This window comes from Oncorhynchus kisutch, linkage group LG2, assembly GCF_002021735.2.
Source record: "Oncorhynchus kisutch isolate 150728-3 linkage group LG2, Okis_V2, whole genome shotgun sequence".
NCBI classification, from domain to species: domain Eukaryota; kingdom Metazoa; phylum Chordata; class Actinopteri; order Salmoniformes; family Salmonidae; genus Oncorhynchus; species Oncorhynchus kisutch.
In genome coordinates, this window is record NC_034175.2 from 69,270,386 (window position 1) to 69,297,217 (window position 26,832).

At 46.0% G+C, this 26,832-nt stretch overlaps 1 protein-coding gene across 1 annotated transcript in view; it reads left to right on the plus strand.

The window, feature by feature from the left end:
- Positions 1-988: 988 nt before the first annotated feature.
- LOC109870701 (coiled-coil domain-containing protein 80) overlaps positions 989-26,832 on the plus strand; it is a 33,471-nt gene continuing 7,627 nt past the window's right edge. Inside the window, exons 1-8 of the mRNA XM_031800810.1 lie at positions 989-2,454; positions 11,158-11,969; positions 12,075-12,440; positions 13,025-13,181; positions 18,361-18,497; positions 20,114-20,265; positions 22,812-22,915; positions 24,910-24,993. Coding sequence (XP_031656670.1) covers positions 1,758-2,454; positions 11,158-11,969; positions 12,075-12,440; positions 13,025-13,181; positions 18,361-18,497; positions 20,114-20,265; positions 22,812-22,915; positions 24,910-24,993 — 2,509 coding nt within the window. The 5' untranslated portion in view covers positions 989-1,757. The remainder of the gene's footprint in view (positions 2,455-11,157; positions 11,970-12,074; positions 12,441-13,024; positions 13,182-18,360; positions 18,498-20,113; positions 20,266-22,811; positions 22,916-24,909; positions 24,994-26,832) is intronic.

Here is a 26,832-nt window from a genome sequence, read left to right on the forward strand (position 1 = left end):
CTTTTCCTGCTACGTTGTATAGTTCCATACAGAACTGATAGATTATATCTCATCAGGTGTCCCTGTCTGATGAAGAACTATTGCAGCGGTGCACTCACTCACTCGCTCGCTCACTCGCTCACTCACTCACTCACTCACTCACTCACTCACTCACTCACTCACTCACTTGCACGCACGCACACACGCACGCACGCACACACGCACGCACACACCTTTGCAACTTTCATCTTGAAACACTTCTGGAAATATAAGCATGGCAGAGAACCCATGAGAGATGAGGCAGTAAACGTGGCTACAAACCAGGTTGTTCAACCCATGTTGGCAATGAGCTAAGCGGTTGAAAAAACTCCTGTGGGCTAAATTAGAATCGTATAAAGAGGTTATAATGCATTGTAATTATATTTTATGAAGTATACAGAGGGATACATATCATAGTTACACAACTTGACTCTGTGGAGGCTTACAGTAATAATATGTAGCCTACAGTTTAGAGGAGAATAGATGCACTGCCAAAGTCTCAGTCTAAATTTACCACAGCTTTCAGTTCTTAAATGAGCCAAAAGTCTATTGATCTTTAATGCGCCGTGTATTTATTATTGTTGCCATTGAACAAGTCTTACATGGGGAAAGCCCCGGCTATTTTGGAACATTTCAAAGGGAATGGATGTGGGCAATAGAAGCCGTTCCTCATTACAGTTTATGGGAGGAACTTGACATTGAGATTAGCTATGGTCAGTTCTCTTCCCAGAGTGTTCTCTCCGGATGGGTTGCCAGTTGTGACTAAAATCCTAACTTCAAATTGAATTAAAATCAGCAGTAAAAGTAAAATAAATTCATAAATTAGATATTGTATTTTGTGAATCATTTGGTGTTTTACAAGAGTAGTTTTATTCAGAAGGGTTTCCTAAAAGACTGATAGACTACAACATTTCCAGATAAAGAGATTTAGTTTGCAACTGGCAACCCGCTGTGCAGGGGCTGGTGCTGTGTAGCGCTGCCGAGTCGAAGGCAGGGCAGATGGTTTGTGTGGACATTACTCGGATAGCGCCAGAGTTTTAGGTTGGGAAATCAGGAGACTGGAGATAGAGATGCGTTTCCCATACAGAAGAGCCACTCTCTACAGGTTTTCATCTTGAATCCGGAAAAAACTTCTATGCCTAAAACTCCCAGCTTTTTAGATGGCTTATTTGGACAGTTGGACAGTCTTTTCAAATAACGGTCAGAGAATGAAGTAAAACGCATTCATTTTCAAGAGTGCTCTATCAGTTAACTTGTTAACTTGTGGATGTTAAAATGCTGTGTACACTTGGAGTGTATAACTGATATGCAAAGAAATTCAGGTAGGGCAAAGTCAGCGTCTTTTCCTAAATAGTGTGGTGATTTGGAGAGCTGAACTTGGAGGTTTGGAATAACGGTTTCTAATACTCGGAATGATTTTTAGGAATTGCTGACTCCGTCAATGAGTGGCAAATTTGTTGAGTTTTCCTGTCTGCGTTTTTGTGCAGCTGTCATGTTGATAGCAGGCTGGTGAAGCAGTGTGTTGGGTTATCTGCTGTTCCACTGCGAAAACTAAAGGCATGCTTTGAAACACAACACTGAAGTGTTTGCCTCTCTCTTGCACTCTATTTTTTACTGCGCTGTACTGTATTTTTTATTTGCTGAGAATAAATGTTCTAAATAGGCATACAGGTCCCATGTGTACTATTGGATATTTATCACTCTGTCAGATTGTTCATTGTAATTGACAGCTTCCCATAATGCGGGGAGCGTTTGTTCTGGGTCTGTTCCTGCTCTGTCTGCTAGCGTGGGCAGGACACGCAGACAAACAGACCCATCTCAAACAGATGCGCATACTCAACAATGGGCGTCTGCAGCCGGGCGCAGACGAAAGAAAGCACATTGTCGGAGGGAGAGGGACCTCCCGCCCTGGACCCAGCTCAGCCTCGGTGCCCACCGGTCTCAGCGCTAGGCGCGGGGAGGACATGCAGGCAGACCAGGCCTCTGTTCCTCGGGCCAGGACTGGGGCTGGACAAGGCAGAAGAGGTGGAGCGCTGGCAGGGGCAGTAGGGAGAAGGGCAGCCGGGCAGGGCGTTCCTCTCCAGCCTGTCATGCTTCAGGATGAAGGCGCTCTCGGGGTGAGGACCAGACAGACCCGCATACCAAGCAGTGCAGGCTCACCTAACCTCCTGGCGAGCTTTGCAGGGAAAAACCGAATTCTGGTGATTTCTGCCCCCCACGACTCAGACGGTTACTACCGGCTAATGATGACACTGCTGAAGCCAGACGTGTACTGTGAGCTGGCGGAGCGGCATGTGCAGCAGATCGTGATATTCCACCAGGAGGGGGAGATGGGTGGGAAGGTGAGGCGGATCACCAGAGAGGGGAAGGTGATGGAGGAACCTTTGGACACAGCGCTCATCCCCCGCCTCATGACCTTCCTCAAACTGGAGAAAGGTAAAGGCATGGTCCTATCTGATAACTATCCCCTACTCCTTTAGTGTTGGCAGATCTGTCACTCCTGTTCATCATGATAAGTTTGTATATGACAAATGAAAAATGTCCTTCCTTTTACATTACATATTCCAATAACATTATTGTTTACATATCCCAGCATTGGGATATGCATAGGATCTTGAGGAACTCTGATACTTTCAAGCTTCTTTAAAACTACAAAAGTGTTCAGTATTAATATGTGATAACAATTACAACAGAACAGATTAACTGGAATGGGATTTACTGTCACAGGTGCCCAAAATGAACTATATCAAAGCCAAGCCCCTACTAAGCAACATCTCTTCTGATCTGAGCCACTTGGTCATGTCTCAATCACAGGAGGTTGGTGGCACCTTAATTGGGGAGGGCGGGCTCATAGTAATGGATGGAGCGGGAATAGGTTGAATGGTATCAAATACATCAAACAGTTGGTTTCAATTAGAGGTCGACCGATTAATCGGAATGGCCGATTAATTAGGGACGATTTCAAGTTTTCATAACAATCGGTAATCTGTATATATTTTTTTTACACTTTTATTTTACCTTTATTATACTAGGCAAGTCAGTTAAGAACACATTCTTATTTTCAATGACGGCCTAAGAACAGTGGGTTAACTGCCTTGTTCAGGGGCAGAATGACAGATTTTTACCTTGTCAGCTCGGGGATTCATTTTTGCAACCTTCCTGTTACTGGCACAACGCTCTAACCACCTGCCTTACATTGCTCTCCAAGAGGAGCCTGCGTAGCAGGCTGACTACCTGTTATGAGAGGGCAGTAAGAAGCCAAGGTAAGCTGCTAGCTAGCATTAAACTTATCTTATAATAAACAATCTATCTTAACATAATCACTAGTTAACTATACGTGGTTGATGATATTACTAGTTTATCTAGCGTGTCCTGCGTTGCATATAATCGATGCGGTGCCAGTTAATTTCTCATCGAATCACAGCCTACTTCGACAAACTGGTGACGATTTAACAAGCGCATTTGCGAAAAAAAGCACTGTCGGTGCACCAATGTACCTAACCATAAACATCAATGCCTTTCTTTAAAATCAACACACAAGTATATATTTTTAAACCTGCATATTTAGTTAATATTGCCTGTTAACATGAATATCTTTTAAAATTAACAAGGGAAATTGTGTCACTTCTCTTGCGTTAGGGTATATTTAGCAGTTTGAGCCGCCTGGCTCATTGCGAACTCCTATTCCTAACTAAGACTAACTAATTTTGCAGAATTGTACATAATTATGACATAACATTGAAGGTTGTGCAATGTAACAGCAATATTTAGACATAGGGATGCCACCCGTAAGATAAAATACTGAACGGTTCCATATTTCACTGAAAGAATAAACTTGTTTTTTTCTTTTTCGAAATTATAGTTTCCGGATATCACCATATTAATGACCAAAGGCTCGTATTTCTCTGTGTTATTATGTTATATATATATATATTTAATTATTTTATTTCACCTTTATTTAACCAGGTAGGCTAGTTGAGAACAAGTTCTCATTTGCAACTGCGACCTGGCCAAGATGAAGCATAGCGATTCGACACATACAACAACACAGAGTTACACATGGAATAAACAAAACATAGTCAATAATACAGTAGAACAGAAGAAAACAGAAAGTCTATATACAGTGAGTGCCAGTGGTAAGATAAGGGAGTTAAAGCAATAAATAGGTCATGGTGACGAAGTAATTACAATATAGCAATTAAACACTGGAATGGTAGATATCCAGAAGATGCATGTGCTAGTAGAGATACTGGGGTGCAAAGGACCAAGATAAATAAATAAATAAATACAGTATGGGGATGAGGTAGATAGATGGGCTGTTTACATATGGGCTATGTACAGGTGCAGTGATCTGTGAGTTGCTCTGGCACTTAAAAAGCTAGTGAGGGAGATACAGTGCCTTGCGAAAGTATTCGGCCCCCTTGAACTTTGCGACCTTTTGCCACATTTCAGGCTTCAAACATAAAGATATAAAACTGTATTTTTTTGTGAAGAATCAACAACAAGTGGGACACAATCATGAAGTGGAACGACATTTATTGGATATTTCAAACTTTTTTAACAAATCAAAAACTGAAAAATTGGGCGTGCAAAATTATTCAGCCCCTTTACTTTCAGTGCAGCAAACTCTCTCCAGAAGTTCAGTGAGGATCTCTGAATGATCCAATGTTGACCTAAATGACTAATGATGATAAATACAATCCACCTGTGTGTAATCAAGTCTCTGTATAAATGCACCTGCACTGTGATAGTCTCAGAGGTCCGTTAAAAGCGCAGAGAGCATCATGAAGAACAAGGAACACACCAGGCAGGTCCGAGATACTGTTGTGAAGAAGTTTAAAGCCGGATTTGGATACAAAAAGATTTCCCAAGCTTTAAACATCCCAAGGAGCACTGTGCAAGCGATAATATTGAAATGGAAGGAGTATCAGACCACTGCAAATCTACCAAGACCTGGCCGTCCCTCTAAACTTTCAGCTCATACAAGGAGAAGACTGACCAGAGATGCAGCCAAGAGGCCCATTATCACTCTGGATGAACTGCAGAGATCTACAGCTGAGGTGGGAGACTCTGTCCATAGGACAACAATCAGTCGTATATTGCACAAATCTGGCCTTTATGGAAGAGTGGCAAGAAGAAAGCCATTTCTTAAAGATATCCATAAAAGTGTCATTTAAAGTTTGCCACAAGCCACCTGGGAGACACACCAAACATGTGGAAGAAGGTGCTCTGGTCAGATGAAACCAAAATTGAACTTTTTGGCAACAATGCAAAACGTTATGTTTGGTGTAAAAGCAACACAGCTCATCACCCTGAACACCCTATCCCCACTGTCAAACATGGTGGTGGCAGCATCATGGTTTGGGCCTGCTTTTCTTCAGCAGGGACAGGGAAGATGGTTAAAATTGATGGGAAGATGGATGGAGCCAAATACAGGACCATTCTGGAAGAAAACCTGATGGAGTCTGCAAAAGACCTGAGACTGGGACGGAGATTTGTCTTCCAACAAGACAATGATCCAAAACATAAAGCAAAATCTACAATGGAATGGTTCAAAAATAAACATATCCAGGTGTTAGAATGTCCAAGTCAAAGTCCAGACCTGAATCCAATCGAGAATCTGTGGAAAGAACTGAAAACTGCTGTTCACAAATGCTCTCCATCCAACCTCACTGAGCTCGAGCTGTTTTGCAAGGAGGAATGGGAAAAAATTTCAGTCTCTCGATGTGCAAAACTGATGGTGGCGCTACAAAGTATTAACTTAAGGGGGCTGAATAATTTTGCACGCCCAATTTTTCTGTTTTTGATTTGTTAAAAAAGTTTGAAATATCCAATAAATGTCGTTCCACTTCATGATTGTGTCCCACTTGTTGTTGATTCTTCACAAAAAAATACAGTTTTATATCTTTATGTTTGAAGCCTGAAATGTGGCAAAAGGTCGCAAAGTTCAAGGGGGCTGAATACTTTCGCAAGGCACTGTATGAGTCTCCAGCTTCAGAGATTTTTGCAGTTCGTTCCAGGCATTGGCAGCAGAGAACTGGAAGGAAAGACGATCAAAGGAGGAATTGGCTTTGGGGGTGACCAGTGAGATATACCCGCGTGCTACAAGTGGGTGCTGCTATGGTGACCAGTGTGCTGAGAAAAGGTGGGGCTTTACCTAGCAGGGACTTGTAGATAACCTGTAGCCAGTGGGTTTGGCGACGAGTATGAAGAGAGGGCCAACCAACGAGAGCGTACAGGTCGCAATGGTGAGTCGTGTATGGGGCTTTGGTGAAAAAAGGATGGCACTGTGATAGACTCCATCCAGTTTGTTGAGTAGAGTGTTGTAGGCTATTTTATAGATGACATCACCGAAGTCAAGGATCGGTAGGATGGTCCGTTTTACGAGGGTATGTTTGGCAGCATAAGTGAAGGATGTGTTGTTGCGATATAGGAAGCCGATTTAATTTTGATTGGAGATGCTTAATGTGAGTCTGAAAGGAGAGTTTACACTCTAGCCAGACACCTAGGTATTTGTAGTTGTCCACATATTCTAAGTCCGAACCGCCCAGAGTAGTGATGCTGGACGGGCGAGCAGGTGTGAGCAGTGATCGGTTGAAGTGCATGCATTTAGTTTTCCCTGTGTTTAAGAGCAGTTAGAGGCCACTGAAGGAGAGTTGTATGGCATTGAAGCTCATCTGGAGGTTAGTTTACACAGTGTCCAAAGAGGGGCCAGAGGTGTACAGAATGGTGTCGTCTGCGTAGAGATGTATCAGAGAATCACCAGCAGCAAGAGCAACATCATTGATGTATACAGAGAAGAGAGTCGGCCCGAGGATTAAACCCTGTGGTTTAATCCTCAGAGGTCTGGACAACAGGCCCTCCGATTTGACACACTGAACTCTGTCTGAGAAGTAGTTCGTAAACCAGGCAAGGCAATCATTTGAGAAACCAAGGCAGCCGAGTCTGCCAATAAGAATGTGGTGATTGACAGAGTCAAAGCCTTGGCCAGGTCGATGAATACGGCTGCACAGTAATGTCTCTTATCGATGGCGGTTATGATGTCGTTTAGAACCTTGAGCGTGGCTGAGGTGCACCCATGACCAGCTCTGAAACCAGATTGCATAGCAGAGAAGATACGGTGGGATTCAAAATGGTTGGTGATCTGTTTGTTAACTTGGCTTTCGAAGACCTTAGAAAGACAGGGTAGGATAGATATAGGTCTGTAGCAGTTTGGGTCTAGAGGGGGATGACCGCGGCAGCTTTCCAATCTTTGGGAATCTCAGACGATACGAAAGAGGTTGAACAGGCTAGTAATAGGGGTTGCAACAATTTCGGCAGATAATTTTAGAAAGAGAGGGTCAAGATTGTCTAGCCCGGCTGATTTGTACGGGTCCAGATTTTGCAGCTCTTTCAGAACATCAGCTATCTGGATTTGGGTGAAGGAGAAATAGTGGGAGCTTTGACGGATTGCTGTGGAGGGTGCCGGGCAGTTGACCGGGGTAGGGGTAGCCAGGTGGAAAGCATGGCCAGCCGTAGAGAAATGCTTATTGAAATTCTCAATTATAGTGGATATATCGGTCGTGACAGTGTTTCCTAGCCTGAGAGCAGTGGGCAGCTGGGAGGAGGTCCTCTTATTCTCCATGGACGTTATAGTGTCCCAGAACTTTTATGAGTTAGTACTACAGGATCAAAATTTCTGTTTGAAAAAGCTAGCCTTAGCTTTCCTAACTGCCTGTGTATATTTGTTCCTAACTTCCCTGAAAAGTTCCATATCACGGGGGCTGTTCGATGCTAATGCAGAACGTAGGTTCATTGATCATTTGTGTGCGATTGAGGGCATCAAGCTTGGATTGTAGAATGGCCGTGGTGTTAAGCATGTCCCAGTTTAGGTCACCTAGTAGCACGAGCTCAGAAGATAGATGGGGGGCAATCAATTCACATATGGTATCGAGGGCACAGCTGGGGGCAGAGGGAGGTCTATAGCAAGCGGCAACAGTGAGAGACTTGTTTCTGGAAAGTTGGATTTTTAAAAGTAGAAGCTCAAATTGTTTGGGTACAGACTTGGATAGTAATACAGAACTCTGTAGGCTATCTCTGCAGTAGATTGCAACACCGCCCCCTTTGGCAGTTCTATCTTGGAGGAACATTTTACAGTTAGCAATGGAGATTTCAGGGTTTTTGGTGGTTTTCCTAAGCCAGGATTCAGACATGGCTAAGACATCTGGGTTGGCAGAGTGTGCTAAAGCAGTGAGTAAAACACACTTAGGGAGTAGGCTTCTAATGTTAACATGCATGAAACCAAGGCTTTCACGTTTACAGAAGTCAACACATGAGAGCTCCCGGGGAGTGGGAGTGGAGCTAGGCACTGCAGGACCTGGATTAACCTCTACATCACCAGAAGAACAGAGGATAAGTAGGATAAGGGTACGGCTAAATGCTATACGAACTGGCCGTCTAGCACGTTCGGAACAGAGAGTAAAAGGAGCAGGTTTCTGGGCACGATAGTATTGTTTCAAGGCATAGTGTACAGACAAAGGTAAGGTAGGATGTGAGTACATTGGAGGTAAACCGAGGCATTGAGTAATGATAAGAGAGATATAGTCTCTAGAGACGTTTAAAGCAGGTGATGTCATCGCATATGTAGGAGGTGGAACAACATGTTTGGTTAAGGCATATTGAGCAGGGCTAGAGGCTCTGCAGTGAAATAAGACAGTAAACACTTACCAGGATAGTAATGTATGAGGCATATTGATATTAGAGAGAGGCCTGCATAGCCAAGTGAACATATGGGTCCAGTGAGTGGTTGGGCTGACTGGGGACACGGCGATTCAGACAGTTAGCAGGCCGATGCTAACACGCTAACAGTTAGAAGACCGGGGCAGGCAAGCTAGCAGTTAGCAGAACGGGGCAGGCAAGCTAGCAGTTAGCAGAACGGGGCAGGCAAGCTAGCAGTTAGCAGAACGGGGCAGGCAAGCTAGCAGTTAGCAGAACGGTGCAGGCAAGCTAGCAGTTAGCAGAACAGGGCAGGCAAACTAGCAATTAACAGACCGGGTCTAGCAAGTTAACCTGTGGGGGACGTCGCGATGGGGGTAAGTCTGTTTTTGCCTCTTCGTGCGGTGACGTCAATACACCAGTCGTGGAATTAGTTGGGATCCAAGTAGCTCTAGGTAGCTAGCAGGCCTAGCAGCGGACATCGCGCCTGAGGGGCATGTTGGAATCCTCGGGCAGATTATGTCGGTATTCCAGTCGTAGAGGATAGGTCGGGTCCCGTGCCACGTATCGGCAGTAGAAGGGGTCCGGGTATTGTAGCCCAGGAGTAAGCCGGGAGATGGGTCTAACATGGGCTAGCCACAGGCTAGTTGGTGCTAGCTCCGGGACAGAAACGTTAGCCAGGAGTAGTCAACCTGGGTTGCGGTTAGCTAGCTGTGATGATCCAGATGAAAAGGTTCAGAGTTTGTGGTAGGAATTCGTGGATATGTAGAGAAAAATAGGTCCGGTATGCTCTGGTTTGAAATGCACGAACTGGAGAGAGCTTTCCAAGCTAAAGGTTAGCTGATGACCACTAGCAGTGGTTAGCTGACTGATAGCTGGTAGCTAGCTAGCTTCAGTTGAGGTATTCCAGTTCGGAGGTAAATAGAAATACTTTAGGAAAAAAACAGATCCACACCACATTGGGTGAGGCGGGTTGCAGGAGAGTATTTTGAAGTTGAGGTTTAGGAAAAATATAAAAAAGAACGCGAAGAAAAATATATATACACATGGGACGAGACAAGACAAAGACAAAGACGTCTTGGATTTGTTGTTCGATAATTAAGTCTATGATTTGATATTTGATAGAGCAGTCTGACTGAGTGATAGTAGGCAGCAGCAGGCTCGTAAGCATTCATTCAATCAGCACTTTCGTGTTAAACACGTGTTAAACACTCTGCTTATGACTTCAAGCCTATCAACTCCCCAGATTAGGCTGGAGTAACCGATGTGAAATGGCTAGCTAGTTAACGGGGTGCACTCTAATACTGTTTCAAACGTCACTCGCTCTGAGACTTGGAGTAGTTGTTCCCCTTGCTCTGCAAGGACCGCAGATTTTGTGGAGCGATGGGTAACGATGCTTCGAGGTAGGAGGTAGGAGCGAGGAGAGGGACGAAAGCCATACTGTTACACTGGCAATACTAAAGTGCCTATAAGAACATCCAATAGTCAAAGGTATATGAAATACAAATCGTATAGAGAGAAATGGTATAGAGAGAAATAGTCCTATAATTCCTATAATAACTACAACCTAAAACTTCTTACCTGGGAATATTGAAGACTCATGTTAAAAGGAACCACCAGCTTTCATATGTTCTCATGTTCTGAGCAAGGAACTTAACATATTAGCTTTTTTACATGGCACATATTGCACTTTTAATTTCTTCTCCAACACTTTGTTTTTGCATTATTTAAACCAAATTGAACATGTTTCATTATTTATTTGAGGCTAAATTGATATTATTGATGTATTATTTTAAGTTAAAATAAGTGTTCATTCAGTATTGTTGTAATTGTCACTATTACAAATAAATACAAATAAAAATCGTCCGATTAATCGGTATCAGCTTTTTTTGGTCATCCAATAATCAGTATTGGTATCGGCGTTGAAAAATCATAATCGGTCAACCTTTAGTTTCCATGTGCTTGACTCCATTTACTCCGTTCCAGCCATTATTATGAGCCGTCCTCCCCTCAGCAGCCTCCTGTGATGTCAATAACCCAGCATCAATAACCCAGCACCCAGCATCAATACCCCAATAGTTTTAAACAAAACAAACCAACTTAGTGACACAACGCCAACAACCCAGCAATGAACCATCACCATACTGGTCACACCTGTCCTAGTCCATTCAAACCTGTCAGCTGTTTGATGTGGGGGTTACAGGGGTGTGTGGTGTTGTGGCTATTTGCATGTTTTGCTGCATATGATATGCTGAAAAGCAGTGAACATGAAAATTAAATTATGAGGGAAAAAACATCAATCTGAGTCTTTCCAGGTTTGGGATGCTTACACCGTGCTTGGTGAGATTGTCTCCATTCTGCATGTTGATTGTGGCCAAAGCCATGAAATCCAGACTATTTTATGAAGTAAATGTATTCTCTTATCTGTCACCCTGTCCTGTCCAGGTAAGTTTGGAATGGTACTCCTGAGGAAAACCCTCCAGGTGGAGGAGAGGTATCCCTATCCAGTCAGGCTGGAGGCCATGTACGAGGTCATCGACAAGGCACCAATGAGGAAGTTTGAGAAGATCCGACAGAAAGGATTCGTCCAGAAGTGTAAAGGGGCAGGAGTAGAGGGCCAGGTGGAGGAGGGGGGCGGAGACTCAGGGACGGTAGTGGAAACAGGAGGACAGGTAGACCCGCCCCCAGAGAGGAAGCCTGTGAGAAAGCCAATGAGGAGACCCACGACAACCACCACTGTTACCACAATGACAACGAGGCCAACGACAACTACCACAGCGACAACTACCACAACTATGAGACCCACAAGGACCACGACAAAAGCCACCACGACAAAAGCCACCACGACAAAAGCCACCACGACAAAAGCCACCACGACAAAAGCCACCACGACAAAAGCCACCACGACAACCACACCAAAACCCACAACAACCACAACTAAACAGACTACAACGACCACAACTAAACAGACTACAACCACACGACAGACCACCACTGCTTCTACCACCACAACCCAGAGACCCACAAAAGCCCAGACCACCCCTGACTGGCTGCCTGTCCCTAGGACCACGGCTGAGCCATATTACTATAACGGCAGAGACAGGGAGAGGGACAGGTACGCAGCCACGACCACCCCGTCTGGGGACAACCGAACAGACAAGGAGGGGAAGGAACACAATGGCCGTCAGCAGCCAGAAGTGGTGCCCACCCAGCACAAACCCGCCAAGGGCAAACCTACCAAGAGGAAGAATGAGATGGTATGCAGTGGACTTATTACATTTCACTTATTACATTGCTGTTGAGAATGTTGCATCAGCCTTGGTTTGGTGATCAATTAAATATTCTCCTCTCCTCTCATCCAGGTGTTAAATAATGAGTATGAGGAGAAGTTTGAATCTGGCCGGCCCACCGTCGGCGACCCAGAGACACAGACAGAGGTCAACACAAAGGTCAGCCCAGCCAAGAGGGGCAAGGGAAAACACGACAATACTGAGAAGAAGAAGAAAAAGAAGAAGGGCAAACCAGACAAGGCCGCCAAGAGGGACAAGGCCGAGAGGAGAGGAGCGAAGGCAGGGAAGGAGGGCAAAAACAACGGAAAGAAGAACGGAAAGAAGGTTTCGAAGAATCCTGAGAAAGAGGAGTACTACAAACCCACCAAGAAGCCTCCGCCTTCTAGGGGATCCCTGGCTTCCTTCCTGGACTACTTTGAGAACAGGAGACGACTCGTGGTAAGTGGCTTCCTTCCTGGACTGCTTTGAGAACAGGAGACGACTCGTGGTAAGTGGTTTCCTTCCTGGACTGCTTTGAGAACAGGAGACGACTCGTGGTAAGAAAAGTGTTTCCCCTTGTTTCTGGGTGTGGCGCCAGGATCCCCAGAGAAACCGCCAGGACTACAAACGCACCACTGAAACAAATAGAAGGCTTTAGAGAACTATTGAAGCAATATATGGGATATTGTAACTAATAACAAAAATATATTTGATTTAAATATAATTTGTTCCACATCCCAAGAACATATCAAAGCCACAATACAATAGCGGCAATAGCACACTGGCAGAAACGTCATAGCACTGACATAAGTGCTGTAGTAAACTGCCTCTCACTGACTTAACAGCTTTAGACTGTATAGTTGTGTTGTTATAGATTGGAGTATAGCCTTTCAAGATTTTGATCATAGGTGTGCAGCCAAGGGCAGTGTGGGAAATACAGTCCTCATCCTCTCCCTCCCCACTGTCTAATGTAAACATAATGTCAACAGCGGTGTGTGTAACCCGGTCTAACCCAGTCTTTCTTTCTCTGTGTGTGTCTCCAGATCATAACAGCCCCCAGTGAGGAGAGCACTATGTACCTGCAACAGAGGGATGAGTACCTGGAGACGGTGTGTGAGATGGCCATCAGGAAAGTCTCCATCATCACTATCTTTGGCACACTCACCAACTCCACCATGAAGATAGACCACTACCAGCTGGGTAAGTACCTTAAACCATCATACCACTACAGACAGGGTCGACACCACCATCTTAATGTGGTGTCAAATGGTTCGGTGAATGGAGGTGAATGGGGGTGAATGGAGGTGAATGGAGGTGAATGGGGCACTATAAACATTGAATGGTAAACAGTATACAGAGAGGATGTAAGATATGGAAGGCTTTCACAAAGACAGAGTCCAGTTCAGGAGGAGAAGACAGGGTCCAGTTCAGGAGGAGAAGACAGGGTCCAGTTCAGGAGGAGAAGACAGGGTCCAGTTCAGGAGGAGAAGACAGGGTCCAGGTCAGGAGGAGAAGACAGAGTCCGGGTCAGGAGGAGAAGACAGGGTCCGGGTCAGGAGGAGAAGACAGGGTCTGGGTCAGGAGGAGAAGACAGGGTCTGTGTCAGGAGGAGAAGACAGGGTCCGGGTCAGGAGGAGAAGACAGGGTCCGGGTCAGGAGGAGAAGACAGGGTCCGGGTCAGGAGGAGAAGACAGGGTCCGGGTCAGGAGGAGAAGACAGGGTCCGGATCAGGAGGAGAAGACAGGGTCTGGGTCAGGAGGAGAAGACAGGGTCTGTGTCAGGAGGAGAAGACAGGGTCCGGGTCAGGAGGAGAAGACAGGGTCCGGGTCAGGAGGAGAAGACAGGGTCCAGTTCAGGAGGAGAAGACAGAGTCCGGGTCAGGAGGAGAAGACAGGGTCCAGGTCAGGAGGAGAAGACAGGGTCTGGGTCAGGAGGAGAACACAGGGTCTGGGTCAGGAGGAGAAGAAAGGGTCCGGGTTCAGGAGGAGAAGACTAGGTCTGGGTCAGGAGGAGAAGACAGGGTCCGGGTTCAGGAGGAGAAGACTAGGTCTGGGTCAGGAGGAGAAGACAGGGTCCGGTTCAGGAGGAGAAGACAGGGTCTGTGTCAGGAGGAGAAGACAGGGTCCGGGTCAGGAGGAGAAGACAGGGTCCGGGTCAGGAGGAGAAGACAGGGTCCAGTTCAGGAGGAGAAGACAGAGTCCGGGTCAGGAGGAGAAGACAGGGTCCAGGTCAGGAGGAGAAGACAGGGTCTGGGTCAGGAGGAGAACACAGGGTCTGGGTCAGGAGGAGAAGAAAGGGTCCGGGTTCAGGAGGAGAAGACTAGGTCTGGGTCAGGAGGAGAAGACAGGGTCCGGGTTCAGGAGGAGAAGACTAGGTCTGGGTCAGGAGGAGAAGACAGGGTCCGGTTCAGGAGGAGAAGACAGGGTCTGTGTCAGGAGGAGAAGACCGGGTCTGGGTTCAGGAGGAGAAGACCGGGTCTGGATCAGGAGGAGAAGACAGGGTCTGGGTCAGGAGGAGAACACAGGGTCTGTGTCAGGAGGAGAAGACAGGGTCTGTGTCAGGAGGAGAACACAGGGTCTGGGTCAGGAGGAGAAGACAGGGTCCGGTTCAGGAGGAGAAGATAGGGTCTGGGTCAGGAGGAGAAGACAGGGTCCGGTTCAGGAGGAGAAGACAGGGTCTGTGTCAGGAAGAGAAGACAGGGTCTGGGTCAGGAGGAGAACACAGGGTCTGTGTCAGGAGGAGAACACAGGGTCCGGTTCAGGAGGAGAAGACAGGGTCTGTGTCAGGAAGAGAAGACAGGGTCTGGGTCAGGAGGAGAAGACAGGGTCTGTGTCAGGAGGAGAAGACAGGGTCTGGGTCAGGAGGAGAAGACAGGGTCCGGGTCAGGAGGAGAAGTTAGGGTCTGTGTCAGGAAGAGAAGACAGGGTCTGGGTCAGGAGGAGAACACAGGGTCTGGGTCAGGAGGAGAAGACAGGGTCTGTGTCAGGAGGAGAACACATGGTCTGTGTCAGGAGGAGAAGACAGGGTCTGTGTCAGGAGGAGAAGACAGGGTCTGGGTCAGGAGAAGAACACATGGTCTGTGTCAGGAGGAGAAGATCAACTTTCTGGTTGTACTGGTTAGATCATTCTGGTTTAGTGTCTTCCAGGTGATACTGAGCATTTCCATTGTAACAGACTGATGCTGAGACTCAGATTGTTTTACTTTAAAATATGTGCCAAACATAAACCAATGATTGCAAAGTTAAACAAACCGCACAGGGACTACCTTTAAAATGTCCACTGAATATTTGACAAAAAAACTAATTTACTTGAAGAACAGTGCAGATGCAATGTTTGATAACTGAATGGCAACACAAACAGCACAAACTATCATTCTGTTACCAAACTCTTCATCTGCACTGTTCTTCAAGTAAATGTATTTGTAAAATATTCAGCCCTACTGTAATTCATGTCTTAAATTCACTTGTACACATTTCCTCTAGTCCTTCATGTCCCCTAACTTACATGCCGAGTTCCAGATGGAAACTGAATAAGGACCTTGTGACTGTTGTATCCTTATTTCACCCCTTCTGTCTTAAACTGAAGGATTCCAGGTGTTTTTACAGTGTCTGCAGCACAGAGGCTCAAACGATGACACTGAACATACTGGTTATGATGACAATGTGACAGTGGCAAATACCTCTGGCTCCCATAGATGAGACGTAATGGCGTTTACTCTCTCATACCAGATGTGTGCTCAGTTGATTGGCCTCTGTATGTCACCGTAGACTATAATAGGCAGTTACAGGAAACTAACTGTGGGATCATTGACAGGAAATGAGCAAAACACACATTCAGGTTGGAACCCATGTCTCATTGGGCTGAACATTAAAGTGGAAAGAAGCAGATCTGGATTGATCTTTAAGTAAGCCTGGTGATAGGACAGAGCAAGTGAAAGTGATAGGGTACTGAGAGGAAAGACAGGCTTAAGCAGTGAGAATGTATCTTAACTAAGCTTTCTGAGGTAATCCTTCAGAGTCTATTGAAGCACCCATTGGTCAATCTAAGAGACATAAGAAAAAAATCCCCATCAAAATCTGTCAATTTAAGCTAGAGATATCTGTTTATGCATGCATCTCATTCCCAACAATAAGGGGTTAAAATATGTGTCCAAAAAAACACAAGCTGACCGTATTACCTCGAAGAGAATTATCTTCGGGTTACAGTCACAGCCGTGTATATTCCCCCTCAAGCCGATACCACAACGGCCCTCAAGGATCTACACCGGACTTTATGCAAATTGGACACCACATATCCTGAGGCCACATTTATTGTCACTGGGGATTTTATTAAAACACATTTTTGGAAAACGCTACTGAAGTTCTATCAATATATTGACTGTAGAACTCGCGCTGGGAAAACACTCAACCACTGATATTCTCTCTTGCGGGAAGCCGACAAGGCCCTCCCCCGCCCTCCCTTCGGCAAATCAGATCACGATTCCATTTTGTTCCTCCCTTCATGCAGGCAGAAACTCAAACAGGAAGTACTCATGCTAAGGTTTATTCAGCGCTGGTCTGACCAATCAGAGTCCATGCTTAAATATTGTTTTGATCACGTGAACTGAGATATGTTCTGGGTAGCCTCGGAGAATAACATTGATGTATACACGAACACGGTGACTGAGTTCATTAGAAAGTGTATAAGGGATGTTGTTCCCACTGTGACTATTAAAACTTACCCAAACCAGATAGGACTCAACACTGCTTTTCCTTAGAAACCATGTACCTACAGATATACTGTATGTAATCCAAGTGAAGGTGAAAATGTTTTCTGTAGAAAGGGTTTGATTTTGGGTTTAAAAAATCTTCATCTTCATATTGGTTATATATCGGTGTGAAACCTTTGTTGATACGGTACTAACATAATGCATTTCAGATGTTTTGGGTCCCTAATTAACATATCGTGTCAAAATCATCCTAGGTATGGAGAATGATCGGTTTACAGTCAAAACATACAGTAACTTAACATATAGTCACTACTGAAGACAGCCGTGGTCTTCTATCATCACCTGGTATTAAAGACAGCTGTGATCTTCTATCATCACCTGATATTAAAGACAGCTGTGGTCTTCTGTCATCACCTGATATTAAAGACAGCTGTGGTCTTCTGTCATCACCTCATAACAAAGAGAGCTGTGGTCTTCTATCATCACCTCATAACAAAGACAGCTGTGGCCGTCTACCGTCACCTCATATTAAAGACAGCTGTGGTCTTTTGTCATCACCTCATATTAAAGACAGCTGTGGTCTTCTATCATCACCTCATATTAAAGACAGCTGTGGTCTTCTATCATCACCTCATATTAAAGACAGCTGTGGTCTTCTACCATCACCTCATATTGAAGACAGCTGTGGTCTTCTAGCATCACCTCATATTAAAGACAGCTGTGGTCTTCTATTGTCACCTCATAATAAAGACAGCTGTGGTCTTCTACCATCACCTCATATTGAAGACAGCTGTGGTCTTCTATCATCACCTCATATTAAAGACAGCTGTGGTCTTCTATTGTCACCTCATAATAAAGAAAGCTGTGGTCTTCTACCATCACCTCATATTGAAGACAGCTGTGGTCTTCTATCATCACCTCATATTGAAGACAGCTGTGGTCTTCTATCATCACCTCATATTAAAGACAGCTGTGGTCTTCTGGGTGTTCTGGATTCAATTCGATAGGAGGAAAAAAATTGTGAATACATTTTTTGAGAAGGAATATCCATGTTAAAACAGAGTGAGAAATGCCTTAGATTTGAAGGAAATAAAAATAAGATAAACAATCTAGGTGTGCTTCTCCCGCTTCAGCCATCTTCCTTGAACTCTTTTTGAGAGAGGGAAGTGCCAGTGTAATAGAGAGGGTGTCAGTGTGAATGAGTGAGTGATTGACTGAGGTGTGTGTGCGTGTGTGTCTCTTCTCCGTAGAGGAAGCAGTAAACCTAGAGTAAACACACGATTGCCCTCCTTTTGGGTGGTAAATCTCTGCCCTTGAGATTATTTTACTGCTCATCAAAAAACAACTCTTAGTCCCTTCCACTTGTCTCCTCCATACCACTCTGAAGTTTGCAGAGCTGAAGAGACAGGCATAGGTGGAGTACTAATAATCTATCCCGAACATGCTGTGGACTAATATGGACCTATATTTACTATTGAGGCTGCACACGCCTTCTGGTCGGTCAATTGTCAACCAATCCGGTCCTCTGATTGGAAGGGGGTTGTCCAATCCGTGTTAAATGCTGACTCTTTCTTCATTTTCTCTCTCTCTATCTCTCTCTCTCTCTCTTTCTCTCTCACTCTGTCTCTGTCTCTGCCTCTGTCTCTGTCTCTCTCATTCCTCCCCTCTCAGAGAATGATAAGCCTATGAAGGGTCTTCGTCAGGAGGACCTGGTGAACCAGGATGTGATTACAGAGCTGAGGAAGGAGTTCAGTATGACCGTCAACCACTTCTACATGGTCGTCACTGACACTGACATGAGATTCAAGGTGGGGTTACCAATACAATTATGAATTATAACAATCATTTCATAGAAGTTCTATGGGGTTAACTCTCTGTCTATCAGTATCTCTTTCATTCTCTCTTGGTATCTCTTGCTCTCTCTGTATCTCTCTCTTTCTCTATCTCTCTCTTTCTGTTTCTCTGCATCTCTCTCTCTCTTTGTATCTCTCTCTTTCTCTGTATCTCTCTCTCTCTCTCTGTATCTCTCTCTTTCCTAATAGATGTGCTTAATTTAGCTCACCATTCCATTTAGACCTAAAGCCTGTACTCAACCCAATCGTCTTGCCAAGTGAACTAAATGGAGCACACACACCTAACCTCTCTGTTGAGCCCATTAGACCAATACTCATGTTGGTTGACCAGCCTTCACCATACTGTAAACCTCCTGCAGTGATCAAACACGGGTTCAATTCACACAACGTGACCTTCTCATAACAGCAGTGTGTAAATCGGCTGTTTTTAGACATATTCAACAAAGACTCCAGTGTTTAACCAACCCTCTACTGCTGTCAGTACAGACAGGACAGTCTATTACAGACAGGACAGTCTATTACAGACAGGACAGTCTGTTACAGACAGGAAGACTATTACAGACAGGACAGTCTATTACAGACAGGACAGTCTATTACAGACAGGTCAGTCTATTACAGACAGGACAGTCTATTACAGACAGGACAGTCTATTACAGACAGGACAGTCTATTACAGACAGGAAAGACTATTACAGACAGGACAGTCTATTACAGACAAGACAGTCTATTACAGACAGGACAGTCTATTACAGACAGGAAAGACTATTACAGACAGCTGTGTTGAACCCCATGGCCTGCTGTGTTGAACCCCATGGCCCGCTGTGTTGAACCCCATGGCCCGCTGTGTTGAACCCCATGGCCCGCTGTGTTGAACCCCATGGCCCGCTGTGTTGAACCCCATGGCCCGCTGTGTTGAACCCCATGGCCCGCTGTGTTGAACCCCATGGCCCGCTGTGTTGAACCCCATGGCCCGCTCTGTTGAACCCCATGGCCCGCTGTGTTGAACCCCATGGCCCGCTGTGTTGAACCCCATGGCCCGCTGTGTTGAACCCCATGGCCCGCTGTGTTGAACCCCATGGCCCGCTGTGTTGAACCCCATGGCCCGCTCTGTTGAACCCCATGGCCCGCTCTGTTGAACCCCATGGCCCACTGTGTTGAACCCCATGGCCCGCTCTGTTGAACCCCATGGCCCGCTCTGTTGAACCCCATGGCCCGCTCTGTTGAACCCCATGGCCTGCTGTGTTGAACCCCATGGCCCGCTGTGTTGAATCCCATGGCCCACTGTGTTGAACCCCATGGCCCGCTCTGTTGAACCCCATGGCCCGCTGCTCTGGTTGTGCTTCTCAGAAACATGCAGAGAATGCCTGTGAAGTCACAGCAAACTGGAACACATTGCTCAGTCTCTTGAAAACCCTGTATCCTGTATTCCAAGATTTTTCTAGGAATATTGGAATCATTATAGCATTTCTTACATTTCTCTCCTGACCACTAGAATAATATGTACACTCAAATCCTTCATTGGTTGGTTACCTTTTTGGTCCACTGACTTAATGACGTGTGTCCCTCCAACAGCAATCCTATGAGGTTCCCATTGCCATGAAGGCTGTGTTCGATTACATTGACACCTTCACCTCTCGCATCAGAGAGATGGAACAGCAGAAGAGAGATGGAGTGGCCTGCAAAAAGGAGGACAAACCAAGATCACTTGAGAACTTCCTCTCCAGGTAGTGTGTGTGTGTGTGTGTGTGTGTGTGTGTGTGTGTGTGTGTGTGTGTGTGTGTGTGTGTGTGTGTGTGTGTGTGTGTGTGTGTGTGTGTGTCACGCCTATGGTTGTGGCTGGGAATGGCTGGAATCTGAAATTTTGCTCCATATGAAACATACATTTTGCTCCATAGCCGGTGTGAATATTGCCTCATTCTGCCAGGTAAGGATCTGGCTGAGGATTGGTCAGAATTGACAGGTGGCCATGTCAACATTAATATTAACACTAACCAACCATTACGTTAAAAAAAATGCATGTACACATAACTGTAAGTCTCTTTGGATAAATGTGTCTGCTAAAATTAATATTTCATTTCCAGTATTGTAGGATACACTAACACCTTGCTCTTGGATCAATTGACTATGGTCCCGTTTATACACTACATGACCAACAGTATGTGGACACCTGCTTGTCGAACATCTCATTCCAAAATCATAGGCATTAATATGAAGTTGGTCCCCCCTTTGCTGCTATAACAGCCTCCACTCTTCTGGGAAGGATTTCCACTAGATGTTGGAACATTGCTGCAGGGACTTGCTTCCATTCAGCCACAAGAGCATTAGTGAGGTCGGGCACAGATTTTGGGCGATTAGGCTTTCCAATTTTTCCCAAAGATGTTCGATGGGGTTGAGGTCAGGGCTCTATGCAGGCCAGTCAAGTTCTTCCACACCGATCTCGGAAAAAAAAAACTTTCTGTATGGACCTCAATTATTGCATGGGGGCATTGTAATGCTGAAACCGAAAAGGGCCTTCCCCAAACTGTTGCCACAAAGTTGGAAGCACAGAATCGTCTAGAATGTTCTTGTATGCTGTAGTGTTAAGATTTCCCTTCACTGGAACTAAGAAGCCTAGCCCAAACCATGAAAAAGAGCCCCAAGCCATTATTCCTCATAAACCAAACTTTACAGTTGGCACTTTCAGGCAGGTAGCGTTCTCCTGGCGTCTGCTAAACCCAGATTGGTCCGTCAGACTGCCAGATGGTGAAGCGTGATTCATCACTCTGGATAAGGTGTTTCCATTGCAGAGTCCAGTGGCGGCGAGCTTTACACAACTCCAGCCGACACTTGGCATTGCGCATGGTGTGATCTAAGGCTTGTGGGCTGCTCGGCCATGGAAACCTATTTCATGAAGCTCCCGACGAACAGTTCTTGTGCTGATGTTGCTTCCAGAGGCAGTTTGGATCTCGGTATTGAGTGTTTTAACCTTAGGACATCGCTACGGACTTCAGCACTCGTTGGTCCCGTTCTGTCAACTTGTGTGGCCTACCACTTTGCGGCTGACTCTTTGTAGCTCCTAGACATTTCCACTTTAAAATAACGGAACATACAGTTGACAGGGGCAGCCCTAGCAGGGCAGGAGTTTGACAAACTCACTTGTTGTAAAATTGGCACCCTATGACCGTGCCAGGTTGAAAGTCACTGAGCTCTTTAGTAAGGTCATTCTACTGCCAATGTTTGTCTATGTAAATTGCATAGATGTGTGATCGATTTTATACACCTGTCACAAACAGGTGTGGCTGGAGTAGCCGAATCCACTAATTTGAAAGGGGTCCACACACTTTTATATATCTACAGTACCAGTCAAACGTTTGGACACACCTATAACACCCTACATTGTCACAACACAACTGATTGGCTCACAAACTGTTAAGTAGGAAAGAAATTCCACTAATTAACTTTAACAAGGCACACCTGTTCATTGAAATGTCTTCCAGATGGCTACCTCATGAAGCTGGTTGAGAGAATGCCAAGGGTATGCAAAGCTGTTATCAAGGCAAAGGGTGGCTACTTTGAAGAATTTCAAATCTCAAATATATTTTGATTTGTTTAATTAACACTTTTTTGGTTACTACATGATTCCATATGTGTTATTTCATAGTTTTGATGTCATCACTATTATTCTACAATGTAGAGAACAGTAAAAATGAAGAAAATCCCTTGAATGAGTAGGTGAGTCCAAACTTTTGACTGGTGCTGCATATTGTATTTAACTGAAATGTTTTAACCAGATTGACTGTGGTTTGTTGCCATGGAGACTAAATTCCAGTCTAATGACCGTGACCCACAGTGTTCAGACGGGAAATGACTTCCCACTGGGCAAAAACTGGTTGAGTCAACTGTGTTCCACATCATTTCAAAATAAAAAAAAGTTATATGTGATGACGTTGAATCAACGTGGAAAACTGATTGTAGAGTCATCAACGTAAATAAATTTATTTTTTCTCACATAACTTGTTACCGAAATCCAATGACATGGTGACATGTTTTGTTGAATTCACGTTAGTTGACAACTCAACCAGATGTAAATCTAAACTAGACGTTGAAATGATGTCAGTACCCAGTGGGTTGGTTGTTGGTTCTAATGACTCACAGTGTTTATACAGGAAGTGACCCTGGTTCAAGTCTTGAGGAAGTGCCTTGTAGGATCTTTAAATACGTGAGATTGATGACATCACCGTATAGTTTAATCCTACTGCATCTCATCGTCGTTCCGTCTTTGGGTTCTCAGGTTCCGTTGGAGGCGTCGCCTGTTTGTAATCTCCGCCCCCAACGATGAGGAATGGGCCTATCAGCAGCAGCTTCACGCCCTGACCAGCCAAGCCTGCAACCTGGGTGAGTATTAGAAGGAATCATTGAGTTATTACCATATTTACCATATTTATCTTATACTTTCAGATCAACAGGGAGACACGTTGTTTCTGAAGCAGGCCATAAACTGCTCACACGCACACAGGCACACACACACACACAAACTGGGCAGTTGTCAAATCAGAGCCATCCACTAGCAGCGTGCTGCCAGCAGTATCATCTGGGCTCTGTGTGGATCATCCCGTGGTCTCCCCATGGCCTCTGGAAAACTTGTAGCGAGGACACACTTTTCATACCACTCTTGATTTTGTTAAAAAATATATAATGACTGAAATATATTGACACTGGAATTGATTAATAAACACAATAGCTGACATAGACTGAGTTCATTTTTAATTAAGGCCTACGGTTGCATAGGGCGGGGCTACACGATGCCAACCTGAATAAAGCAAGCTCAGCCATTTTACTGTGCAATCATTTTGCTTTCTCTGTGTTTGTGTATAGGAAACCCTCGCTAGTCCTTCCTTAAAATCTAATTCATATTAACAAGAACACGGTGGCTGTAGCTGTAACAGGATTTTCATCCTTCCCAGGGGCAGGAGTTTTTCCAGGAGTTTTATTTTTTAAACCATGTGACCTGCTCTGGTTCCACCATTACCAATATTAAACCTTTTAACAACAAATTAATCATGTCCGTATAGGGTCAGGAGTTTTACCAGTCTGGGACTTGTTGTGCCAACCTCTGGTACACACACAACAGATATAAATCAGCACACACACACACACACACACACACACACACACACACACACACACACACACACACACACACACACACACACACAGCACCCTGTGGTTCCCAGCAGGTGTAAATCATATTAGATTTACAACAGCCTCCATTCAGACCTGACCTCATCTGGAGGAACACGGTCAACAACACTCGGGCTCTCAATTCATCTGTTACATTTTAGCTTGATAGGTAAACACGCTGAGGTAGTCATGATACATGTGTTGCTGCCGCTGAAACTGAGGAGGACCATGATAACTGCTTCTCACTCACTCACACACACATACACAACCACACACACACACAGACACACACACAACCACACACACACATACACAACCACACACACACACAGACACACACACAACCACTCACACACACATACACAACCACACACACACACACACGCACACACACGCACACACACACACAAAACCACACACACACACAGCATATACCCCTCAGAAAAGGTTCATGGAAGTGTAACTCCCTACTCATCTACCAGTTCTGTAGTCTCAGATCAAAAACTGTGATCCCCTCCTCTGTTTCTCTTGGCTAGGTGTGTGTGTGTTCAAACCTGGCTTCTCTGATAAACAAGGCTTCTCCTAGCTGCTGACTCTGCTTTTGGGTTTGTACCGCGGTATTCAGCTCTTGGCTCTCACCTTAGAGAGCAGTGTTTTCATGTGGTTACTGTGGTTTTTCTGTCTTCAGAACAACCATCTGTCTGGCTCAGCAGGACACAAGTCCTTCACATTCCCTCGCTATTATCACGACTAACTCACAGATGGTTCTAATCAGGAACAGCCGCATCCACATATTGAATAAATATGTTTAGAGATGAATATGAAACAAGTGGTTGAATTATATCCGTTTTTGGGGGAGGCTCCGACTCTGATCCTGGAGATCAAGGTCTTCTCTCTGGGCCGTTACTTAGCTGAATCAGGTGTGTGTTATTGCACGGGGTTGGATCAAAACCCTGCACACTCAGTGGCGCTACAGGTTTCTCTCTTACTAAGGAACACCTTCAATCTACAAAGATTTCCCTAACCAATCAACGTCTTCTTTCCTTATTGTTTACAGGTTGAAGAACCCTGACTTCGATGCTCAGTAGGAGACGTTTGACTTTACGTTGTAAGTTGTTGTTGTTGGGTGTTTTTGTTGTTCTAATGTGCTTCTACGGCCTCTCTGTTGTGGGTTTGTCTGTATGGTGGTGGTTTCCATGGTGACCCAGGCCTGAGACACATCTCCATCCTGAAGCTGGTCGGCATGGAGGCAGTGGATCAGGGAGGAGTACTAGAGCTCTATCCAATCAACGGTGAGAACCCTGTTGTCTCCACAGCGCCTATGTGTATCATACTTCATACAGGAAATGGCTGTGAAGATGAAACAAAACAGGAAACACATGGAGGGTACACCCATGCTGTTGAATGTCGGATGTTGTTTAATTGTCTTAGCAGGCAGGTAGCTCAACTTTAGCCCAAATTCCTGCTGTCTACCCCAGTCCAAGTCCCTATAGACCAGCCTCAGCCCTAACTCCTGCTGTCTCCCCCAGTCCTTGTCCCTATAGCCCAGCCTCAGCCCTAACTCTTGCTGTCTCCCCCAGTCCTTGTCCCTATAGCCCAGCCTCTGCCCTAACTCCTGCTGTCTCCCCCAGTCCTTGTCCCTATAGCCCAGCCTCAGCCCTAACTCTTGCTGTCTCCCCCAGTCCTTGTCCCTATAGCCCAGCCTTAACTCCTGCTGTCTCCCCCAGTCCTTGTTCCTATAGCCCAGCCTCAGCCCTAACTCCTGCTGTCTCCCCCAGTCCTTGTCCCTATAGCCCAGCCTCAGCCCTAACTCCTGCTGTCTCCCCCAGTCCTTGTCCCTATAGCCCAGCCCTAACTCCTGCTGTCTCCCCCAGTCCTTGTCCCTATAGCCCAGCCTCAGCCCTAACTCCTGCTGTCTCCCCCAGTCCAAGTCCCTATAGACCAGCCTCAGCCCTAACTCCTGCTGTCTCCCCCAGTCCTTGTCCCTATAGCCCAGCCTCAGCCCTAACTCTTGCTGTCTCCCCCAGTCCTTGTCCCTATAGCCCAGCCTCAGCCCCAACTCCTGCTGTCTCCCCCAGTCCTTGTCCCTATAGCCCAGCCTCAGCCCTAACTCTTGCTGTCTCCCCCAGTCCTTGTCCCTATAGCCCAGCCTTAACTCCTGCTGTCTCCCCCAGTCCTTGTTCCTATAGCCCAGCCTCAGCCCTAACTCCTGCTGTCTCCCCCAGTCCTTGTCCCTATAGCCCAGCCCTAACTCCTGCTGTCTCCCCCAGTCCTTGTCCCTATAGCCCAGCCTCAGCCCTAACTCCTGCTCTCTCCCCCAGTCCAAGTCCCTATAGCCCAGCCTCAGCCCTAATTCCTGCTGTCTCCCCCAGTCCTTGTCCCTATAGCCCAGCCTCAGCCCTAATTCCTGCTGTCTCCCCCAGTCCTTGTCCCTATAGCCCAGCATCAGCCCTAACTCCTGCTGTCTCCCCCAGTCCTTGTCCCTATAGCCCAGCCTCAGCCCTAACTCCTGTTGTCTCCCCCAGTCCTTGTCCCTATAGCCCAGCCTCAGCCCTAACTCCTGCTGTCTCCCCCAGTCCTTGTCCCTATAGCCCAGCCCTAACTCCTGCTGTCTCCCCCAGTCCTTGTCCCTATAGCCCAGCCTCAGCCCTAACTCCTGCTGTCTCCCCCAGTCCTTGTCCCTATAGCCCAGCCTCAGCCCTAACTCCTGCTGTCTCCCCCAGTCCTTGTCCCTATAGCCCAGCCTCAGCCCTAACTCCTGCTGTCTCCCCCAGTCCTTGTCCCTATAGCCCAGGCTCAGCCCTAACTCCTGCTGTCTCCCCCAGTCCTTGTCCCTATAGCCCAGGCTCAGCCCTAACTCCTGCTGTCTCCCCCAGTCCTTGTCCCTATAGCCCAGCCTCAGCCCTAACTCCTGTTGTCTCCCCCAGTCCTTGTCCCTATAGCCCAGCCTCAGCCCTAACTCCTGCTGTCTCCCCCAGTCCTTGTCCCTATAGCCCAGCCTCAGCCCTAATTCCTGCTGTCTCCCCCAGTCCTTGTCCCTATAGCCCAGCCTCAGCCCTAACTCCTGCTGTCTCCCCCAGTCCTTGTCCCTATAGCCCAGCCTCAGCCCTAACTCCTGCTGTCTCCCACAG